We start from the raw sequence: 10,913 nt of genomic DNA, 5'->3' as shown, positions 1-10,913 counted from the left end.
CTATCACAGCAATAGTCCTCGGCTCATGACTATCACAATCTGGCACCTTAATTAACTTCTACAACTCCTATATACTTTCCCCTGATTCTCCAGATTCTAACCGTAATTCTGTAATTAAGCGCTTTTAATAACTAAATCACTCATCCGTCCTCCTAAATTTTCTATTATATGGACTATTAATATATTTTATTAATATCTTTCAAAAACGAATTAATATCTATTCTACAGATACCTATAAAATCAAAGCAACATCTATAAAGCTTCTATGAAGCTACTATAGTAAATATTATAGAATTAATTTATTTTTAACTACTTTTACTTACTTCTACCTATTTATACATGTAATTATTAGCTTACATGCATATGTCCGTGACATTGCACCAACTTTATATTGTGTCAACTTTTCTAAGGTATTTATTATAGAAATAGATGTATCAAACTTTTCTTTGGATGTAGTATTGTCACAAATAGAAAAAAATAAAAAACTCCATCTAATAGCTTTTTATTTCAAGAAATTTTCAACAATTGACATTAACTATGAGATCTATGACAAAGAACTTCTTATAATTATGGATTCATTTCAAGAATGGCGTCATTATTTAGAAGGCACTTCAAGTCTACTCACAATATATACAAATTACAAGAATCTCAATTATTTCATGTTGCTACATGTTTTGAATCATAACCAAGTTCAATGGAGCATGTCATTATCAAGATTTGATTTCAAGATCACATATTGACTTAGAAAACAACAAGGTTTATCAAATGCTCTTTCTAGATGCTCTTATCTTATACCAAAAGAAGGACATGTATCATTTGATTAATAAAAAATAATCCTCTTCAAGCTAAAGTATTTTCATCTTTGAGCAATGAAATCAACATGATTATTGATTTGACCTTTATCAAAAAAATTTAATTAAGTATGTCTTATGATCTTCTTATTCATGATATCAAGAATCTTTCTTCTAAGTCTCATAATACTTCAAAGTTCAAGTTCAAGAATAACCTACTCTATTTTGAAGGATGCCTATATGTTCCAGAAAGAAAAACATGTTTATATGTTTTTCAAGCACGTCATGATTTTCTAGCAACATAACATTTTGGATACAACAAGACTTTAAAGATTATATCTAAAGATTTTTGGTGGCCGCAAATGTAAAAGGCAGTAAAAGATTTTATCCAATAATGTGATGTCTATTCAAGATAAAAAATTCCTTGTCATTGATCCTAGAAAATTTTCCAACCATTGCCTATAGCTAAACAACTATGGTCTTTCATTTTCATGGATTTATTACAAAACTTCTAAATTCAAGTTTATATGACTCTATATTTGTAATTGTAGATTTTTTCACAAAAATATCATATTTTGTATCATATATAAAATCTATTTTACGTGAAGAAATAGCTAAGCTTTTCATTGACAATATCTATCGCTATCATGGATTACCAAAGGATATTATGTTAGATAAGGAGACTCAATTTGTATTTAGATTTTGAAGAATCCTATTTAAGATTTTAAAGATGGATATAAAGTACTTTTTGGCTTTTCATCCTCAACTTGATGGATAAATGAAATGGATGAATGAAGTTTTGGAGTAGTATTTGAGGTATACCATCAATTATCATCAAGATGATTGGACAACTTTTTTGCCATAGGCAAAGTTTGCATACAATAATTTGGTACATTCTTCTACCTAATAAACACCTTTCTTTACAAATTATGGTTATCATCTACAACATAATACTTTTGACTTTTCAAAAGTTGATAATCTTGTAGTAAAAGATTTAGCAAATTGTTTGTCAAAGCTATATGCAACAATATAGACACAATTAAAAGAAGCAGAAGAACGACAAAAGTTTAATACAAATACTTATTGCAAGATCCACTTTGTATTCTATATGTCTCTTCTAGAGCTATATAAGACAATAAATATCTTAGGAAGAAGATAAATGCCACTTCATCCTATAGAGGTAGATAATAATCAAGAGTTTGAGGTAGAAGAAGTCTTAGATTCAAGGCAATGCCAAAAAAGGTTGAAATATCTTATTCATTGGCATAGGCATGATATTAGCAAACGCACATAGAAGCTAGTAAAGAATCTTGAAAATGCAACAAAGAAGGTTGAGGCCTTTTATTGACGATATCCATCAAAATCAAGATAAATAATTGCAAAGATCTATGAAAGATGATGACTACTTCTTGTAGAACTTGTTCCTAAAAGAGAGGATAATATCACAAATATATATATATATATATATATATATATATATATATATATATATATATATATATATATCTCAATAGTTACTTATATGATTAGGTAGAAATAAGTAAATATAGATTAATTTCATAAAGTCTTCTAGAAAAGCTTCTTAGAAGCTTCATAGATACGATTTTATATTTAGATATATTTGTAGGTTAAAAACTTGACCAACAAGTTAACCACGTATTGGTAGCTTCTAGAACAAGTTAACTCTAAGTAATAGCTTGTGAAATAAGCTAACTATGTGGTGCATACAAAGATAACTTGTCTTATAAATTAACAGAAGTGGCTAGCAAAGTCAGCATATGTTGTAGGTCCTATAGAATATTGCCATGTAGCTCCTAATTAGAGAATATACATGGAGGCAAGAGTGAAGCCTTCTTCACTCTTGTCAATACTTTTTTAGTCTTTAGTCTTATTTCAAGACTTTCTAGTCTTCTTATTTTTGGCAATAGCCATTCTAGTTCAATATTATATCATCTTTGAGTGACTTTGTAGTTCCTTTCAATGATATAAGAGTGTATTGAGGATTTTCTTTCTTCAAGATTCATGTCTTTGATATTAAGGCTAGTACTCTTAGCTAGTTTGTGTAATTGGTGTTACATCTATAATTCAAACTTTGGCAATCCTTGGTTTATTGGATGTGCTAAGTGTGTAAAATTTTGTGTTAATTTAATAGTGCAATTAGAAGATATTTGGATTTTGATACAAAAGATACAAAAAGTTGATAGTTTAGAGTTGGATAAGATTTCTATGATATCTAAAGATCTACTAATTGGATCGAAGTGAAATTTGGTATGCTATTAGAAGACTTTAGGATTAAGTTAAGCACTAATTTTGAGTTGAATTTAATAATTAGAGAAGGAGAAATCAATACTAAAATATCTCTATCAACTTTTTTATTGACTACCAAATGACACTAGTATAGTTTTTGGATTTTTTCTCACAATTTGTAAGTTGGATTGGGCTGAATTTTTCTAAGCCTATAGAGGACTTATAATAGCTTTTATATGAAAATTTTTATATTAAGTGGATGGTCAAATTAAGAGTTATAACTCGCCAAAGCTTACTCATTAGAATTAAGGCTTAGAAAGAAAAATCAAAATTATCCAATTATAAAATTAACAAGGCAATTGGAGTTTATATATGGTTGAGATTACTAAGAAGAGTATTTTTGAGCACTTTGAATTGGATTTAAGCACTTTTGAATTAAAATTCAAATTACATTCTTTCTATATGGATTATACTTATTAGGATTTTTTAGATATTTATAAAACACCACTGCACTTTCTATAATAGGTGCTTGATGCATTTCCAAAGAAAACAACATGTATTATGACACATATGATTATTGATAACATAGCCATATTAATGAATAAAATATTCCAAATTACTTCTTCTTTGATGAAAATCAAGGATCTTTTTCACATCATATTTCATATGATTATCTATTTCAATGTAAGACAGTGATGGTTGTATTTTTCTTGGAATAGTTGATTTTGAATAAGCCTCTAAAATAGAAAAATAAAAGACTCAATGTATCTTTATAAATGAGGGTAGTTTCAATTGATATGCCATTAGATTGATTTACTTTTGAATACAAAATGGTCCTAGTCTTTGATAGTCTAACTTATTACAAGATCGATTAATCTTGATATTTTGTTAAAAAAGCCATATTTTATCTCTAATTTAAAAATTAAGAGTTTCTTTTCTAAATTTATTTAAAGATATTTTGTAAAAAACTTGAGCTACTTTTAATTAGACCTTAAAAGTTGTATGGAGCTATGAGAATTATTTTGCGAGATTTTCAGTTGCTAGATTTTCATCCTTTGGTGTACCTTATAAATCAAGCTTTAGACAGTAACCATATTTGGTATAAAATGGTATTTGTTGAATCAAAGCATGGAGAATATTTTTATAAGTAAAATTTTTATAAAATAAATATGAGATCTAATATCTTGTTTATAGTTGATGATACATTACAAATATTGGTTTAAAACTTAATTGACTTGTTTTTTTGACCATTGATTTGAGGATGGAAGGCAAAGGTAAGTTTGATATCCACCTTCAATATCTTAAAAATAAAATTTCAAAATTTTGATATAAATTGAGGTCCTAGATAAAAAATAATATCATCAGATAAACCATGACTTTGATTTATATTATGAGAAAAGAGCCTTTTTATTTCTTCTCTAGAAATTATTTTATTGTACATGGCAAAATATACCATCTTTATAAATTGATCCACAACAATATAGATTATATCAAATGTAGCTGATAGTAAAACATTAATGATGAAATCTATTAATATTAAAGACTATCGTCGCTTTGAAATTTGCAGTGGGTGTAGAAGTCCATAAAGTTGATGTTAATAATTCTTGAAACTTGAACAAATGTTACATGAAAGGACAAAGTCCTTCATGGCCTTCTATATTTGAGGCCATTGAAAATCTTAAGAGATAAGTTCTAATATTTTATTAAATCCAAAATATCTTATAGTTGAAAAATCATGATGAGATTGAAAAATACAAAGTTGCATTAGTCTTTCCAAAATATATAAACAATCTTCATAATGTAAAAGATCTTTAAAAAATTGAATTTATTATTATTAGGGTATTACTTGATATTACAAATTAATGAGTCTTTAGCTAACACTGTACAAATTTGTTCAAAAAGACTTGAATCAAGACATATAATCATAGAAGTAGCATAAAGACAAAATTATTTTGGCTTCATGAGAGTGATATATTACTAATTAAATGCTATTTTTTTGGCCTTTGGAGCAAGATATGATCTCCTTGATAAAACATGTGATATTTCTTGTTGCTTTCCTAGTCAATATGTAATCATAAAATCAAAACAAGATAATAACATATTTCAACAGGTTTGGAAGTAATTTAGAATTTGAGCTAATATGAAATATTCCAAGTTTTGGTACTCTGTAAACACAATCATAGGATGTTTAGCACCTTCAAATAAGTGATGTCATTTTCAAAAAAAGTCCACAATCGCAAGAAGCTCTTTATTATGAATCTTATAATTAATTTTTACAACTAAAAATTTTCTAAAATAGAATATAATTATATGTAATATTTTCACATCTAAACTTTTTAATTATTTTTAAGCTTTTATCTTCACTTAAAGCCATATTTAAAGTAGAGATGTATTAAAAAAAATAAGAAAAATAATTATGAAGCTCTTATAATTATAAGAATGTATTGCTAACACAAAATCTCAAAATATTTTCTTTATTTAAAAAAATTGAAGTCTTTTTCTTAAAAATAATCTCGATTTCAATTCAAAGGTTTTTTATAAGTCTTATGAGCAATGTAAACCTTATAAGTTAGATGTGTTATTCTTATATTATATCTACATTCAAACATCACTTTTTAGTACCATAAGATGTAAAACAAACATCAAATTTAAAATATGCTCAATCAAAAGTGAGTGTGAAGCTAGATCTAAATCTTAAAGTTAAAAGATCTAAAATAGTTATATCAATAATAATAAGATGATCTACTCTTTAAAGCAATAAAGACTGCAAAAACTTCAAAAAATCACAAAAAAATATTTATAAGACCATAATCTCTTGAATATAAAAAAAAATAAGAAGTCTTAATATTAAGTATTAATATGGTTGCACATGAAGAGAAGTATGGACTAAGATGTCTCTTTATTCTAATACCTTCAGCTTATTAGAAAATAATTGCATCTAATTTAGATGAACTTCATTTATAATCATCTTCATCTCATTTTCTTTTATTTAATAAAATATTAATTATTTTAAAAAAATAGGCACTAAAAAATCCTAATTTCTAACCTAATAACTTGTCCTAAGTCTTTGATATTTTTTTTACCATTGATAGTTTATTGATGTTATATTCTAATTAGTAATTAAGAACTATTTATTGTAATTTAAATTATATATTTTTTGAATAATATAGATGATTATAAAAATAATTAGATAAATGATATAGAAGTTTTAAAAAATAATATTCTTTTTCTTTAGGTTGCAAAATTTTATATCTTATTAAGAAATATTTTCTAATTTTACATGCTCATTAGGTTTTCCTAAATCAAATTGATTTTTGTTTCCAAAGAATTAAACAAAAAGACTTATAAAGTTTTTTTTTAAGTTGTAATTGTATTTTGATTTTTTAAAATAATTTTACATGTTTTGAAAAAACTAATCATTAACAATTTACCACAAAATCTACAAAAATCATCTACCAAATTTTAAGCTTATATATTTTATACAATTTTTTTTATAATGATTTAATTAAGAAAATTTGATCATTTTTCCTAAATAAGATTCTCAAGGTTATATTTAGGAAAAATGATCAAATTTTAAATGATCTACATTAATATTTTCCTACAACCACTCCAAAAGTATTTTTTATTTCATTTTAAAAAGTAGTTTCTACTTCTAAATTATCTTTGAGTTTTCTAATTTATTCAGCTATTCAATTCTAAATAATTATACTATTACAAAGTCTAATACTTATTACTTTCTTTGTATTGCATATACGTAAGAAAAAACTTAGGAAATTGGAAATAAAAAGATTATTTGCATTTTTTCAATCATGCATGTAAGATAATATCGACTTATTGCAAAGTCTTCTAAATTTAGAGGTTTTACTCCAACAAATCTTTGGATGTAACTGGAAGATTATTGTAACTATAGATTTTAATAATAAAGTTTAGATTTTTTATATAGGTAGTAATGAAGTTGTTTAAATTAAATTTTTTATTAATTTTTATTTATTTATTCTTTTTTTTGTTATATAGTTGTATTTGATTAAATAAGTAGACTAGTATTGAATATAATTGAATTGTAGACATTTGGTTATCTTGGTTTTTCATTGTTAGATGAGATAGTACAATCTTTGGCCGTATTGATAATAAAAACATATAATCTTTTAGTATTAACAAATTATTATAATTTATTTAGATTTTAATAGTATTTTTTATTATATCTAATATATATATATATATATATAAATATATCTAATATATATGTATATATATCTATATATATATATATATAGCGAGAGAGAGAGAGAGAGAGAGAGAGAGAGAGAAATAATAATATAATGACTATAAGAAATATTATTTTATTAAAAAATAATTATTCTTATATTATCTTAAAATGTGAATAATATTGTACCATTTAAAAATTCATCCTTCACCATTTCAAGTAAAATTAAAATAAATATATTTAATCTATTAGTATTGTTAAAATAAAAAGTAATTATTCATGGATAAAAGATACAATTTTTTTTATCTTAGATATTGCAAATACTTCATTAATATTTTTTGAATTTCTACTTCTTTTTTTAAGTTGAAAAAATTTTAATTTTAAGTTTTTCCATCTATATATATATATATATATATATATATTAGCTCTATTAGTTATTTTTACAAGTTATTAAATAATTTTCTAGAAATTATCTAATAAATATGTTATAACAATATATGTATGTATATGTATATATATATATATATATATATATATTATTTTTTCAACTTTTGTAGCATCTAATTGAATCAAGACAACTTTTATGTTAAGTAAAACAATATTATTGCTACAATATAAATCAGTAAGGAAACATTTACCTTTCTTTGTCTTTGTAGATGAAGTATTAATATATATTTTAGGCATATATATTTTTAAAACTAACTTAAGTTTTCTTTTGGTTGTCTTTACCTTCTTTTATAATTTTATGTCTTTAGGTGGCAATAGGGCATAGACAATGTTAGTAATGCACATTTTATTACCCTAAGACTTGAACATTATACTTACACATGGGTGGCTGATTTATACTCTATGCATATATTTAATACCACTACCTTATGTTTTTATCACAAATCTTGTGTGAGAGTATTATTACTGTGGTTTATCACAATTATTGGGCATTGTTTAATTATTTATCTATCCAATCTTGCAATGTCATAACAAAAAATGATAATGTAATGCTCTAAATTTGATTAATAGATAGTTTATCCCAACCCTATATACTTGATTATTACTTGGTTCCTTATCCAAGTGTGGCAGTAGAAAAAACTCCTCTCAAATTGATTGTAGCAAAAGTTTGAGTTGAATTTCGAAAGAGTTGAAGATATGTATTCAAATGCTTGCTCACTAGGCCACTCTCTGTGATTACATGATGAAGTCTACCATCTAATTCCTTAATTTGTGATATCTGTAAGTGTGACTTGGCTGCAAATTCTAATAACACAAACTTTAGTACTGTATTACGAAAATGCATAAAAAATCATTCATAGAAGATAGTTTACATAAGCTTGGTTAATTTTAGAATGATGTATTAATGCAAATTACACAATATGGCGAGAGGCGATTTAGAATCCCATGGATAACTGAAGCTAGTTCCACTACAAGTTCATATCGTTCACTTGCTGCTTCACCCATTCATAAATCAGTCTACCAACCTTAGAATACACTGATTTTAAAACGAATTCCAAGGTCGGTACTAGCTACCATGTGTTGTGGCATCAGCCAAACCTGTGTAGCCACATATAATAACCTTCTCTCAACTTTGCTATCAGCAGAACCAACAAGTAAATCTACTAGTTTTTTGAGAAAAGATGGTGCACTGTATACACCAACAAGGACAAGGAATGGAAGAACGACTCATACAGACAAGCATTGAAGGTAAAGCTAAGTGTTTGCAATTGTGCAGGGAGCTTGGACTCCTGCATCACCTTTAAATTCTCAATCGGTACAGTACAGCACAATGTAGAATGTGAAACGATCTCAACAGGACACTTAACTCGCAAAAAAACCCTACAATGTTAGCTAAACCTGTAGAAGCTCGGCAGAAGGACTTACATTTGGCGACAATTTACCGCTTTCCCTAGCTACCTGACAGAAAAGCTTCACGGATTCTTCAGGAGTACCCTGAACGACGCCATGGCCGACGTTCAGAATGTGATAATTTCCGCCTGCGTCTCTAATGTTCTGCTCAGCAGCCCTTCGAATCACATCCTCAGATCCAAAAAGAACCATGGGGTCAACATTGCCTTGGAGAACTGTCTTCGGGCCGAGAAGTGACCTCGCTTCTCGCATTTCAGTGGCCCAATCCAGACCCACCACGACGTCCTGATGTTTCCTCTGTGCAACAATATGTAGTTTGCCAGTTCCACCGTTCGCATGGAATATCAATGGGACATCAGGACGAGCGATCTTCACCCTATCTATCAATTGCTCTGCATAAGGCCAACTAAATTCACTGAATTGCTCGGGGGAGAGATGGTGCGCCCACGAATCGAAGAGCTGAACAATTTGAGCACCGGAGTCGATTTGGTGACAAACGTAGGTTACGAGAGCATCTGTGAGGTGAGCTAAAAAGGCATGCAAGATCTCAGGGTTGTGCATCATGATACTTTTTGTCTTGATGAGGTTCTTGTCAGACGAGCCCTCCATGGCATATGCGGCGAGGGTCCACGGAGTGCCGATGAATCCTATCAAAGTAGCTTTCCCCTCCACCTCTTTCCTCAGTGACGAGAGTATCTGTCTTATGAAGGGGAGAGACTGGTCCGGGTCGTCTAGCGTCCTCAAGTTCTGGATATCTTCGAGAGTACGAACGGGAGAAGGAATGACGGGGCCCTTACCCTTGACCATGGTGAACTCGATGCCAAGGGCTGGCAATGGTGTAAGAATGTCGGAAAACATAATAACCCCATCGGTTCGGAATGCTAGCCATGGCTGCAAAGAGAGCTCAATTGCAATGTCTGCCGTCTCGGACCTTTCCCTAAACGAAATCCTATCCGAAAACTTGCGAAAATCGGCCATGTAGCGTCCAGCTTGCCGCATGAGCCACACCGGCGTCCGCTCTGCCTCCTCTCCACGCGCCACTCTCAGCAGCAACGGCTCCGCGCCGCTCCTCGCATCGCTCCCCTCCCCACCGCTAGTAGCACGGCACGCGTAGGGTTTACAATGCACAGAGCCACTACGACGCATCCCGCAAGCCTGTTGCGAGGACCCAGACCACCCACATTGCGAACCCAGGAATGAAGCACAAGCTGAACCCAACTCTGTCGACCTGCAGGCCCCATCAACGCAGCTACACAAGGCCTTCAAAGCAGCCATCTTTCACCCAACAGCAAATCCTCCCCTCTAATTTCACATCCGGTAAGCTCAATGTCACACCACCTCTCCCCAGAAACTCCAAATTCACGCACAGTTGACCTATGTCACCGCACCAAATTCTCCAGCTTCTGCACACGCAGAGAACAAACAGTCTGTGCACAATGAGTCGCTAGCCCGCCAACGATCCTCGTGGCGGATGCAACCAACGAGGGAGAAGGGGGAAGCGAGCATGGAGTGAAGGCGACGCAAGGATCTTCCCTCATCCGAAGCTTATCCACAATCAGCCAGTCTTCCATTCCTGATCCGATGAGCCCAAGTCTCTTTAGGGTTAGAACTTCTTACTACACTTGTAACTTTTGGTCCTAGTTCTGTCCAACCATTTTGAACTTAGTCACTGTTCTCTTTGACGATTTCGTCAATTTTTCTATAATGTTATTTAATTTTATTTTATGATACTGTAAATTTATACCTTGCTTTTCGTACATTCATCCCTCTGCAATATCAGTGTTTTTTTTTTTTTTTTTTTTTTTTGTAATCAA

General features: G+C 29.7%; 1 protein-coding gene across 1 annotated transcript; it reads right to left on the bottom strand.

Annotated features, from left to right (window-relative positions):
* Window positions 1-8,948: 8,948 nt before the first annotated feature.
* On the bottom strand, window positions 8,949-10,686 carry LOC112290427 (uncharacterized). Its single transcript, XM_024536630.3, has one exon. It carries the CDS (start codon window positions 10,372-10,374, stop codon window positions 9,082-9,084), a length of 1,293 nt encoding a protein of 430 aa, XP_024392398.1. The 5' UTR covers window positions 10,375-10,686; the 3' UTR covers window positions 8,949-9,081.
* Window positions 10,687-10,913: the final 227 nt, after the last annotated feature.

Source organism: Physcomitrium patens, chromosome 13 (assembly GCF_059467195.1).
Source record: "Physcomitrium patens ecotype Gransden chromosome 13, ASM5946719v1, whole genome shotgun sequence".
In the NCBI taxonomy this organism is placed as follows: domain Eukaryota; kingdom Viridiplantae; phylum Streptophyta; class Bryopsida; order Funariales; family Funariaceae; genus Physcomitrium; species Physcomitrium patens.
The sequence above is the reverse complement of the archived record's forward strand: the minus strand, read 5'-3'. Positions and strand labels throughout refer to the sequence as shown.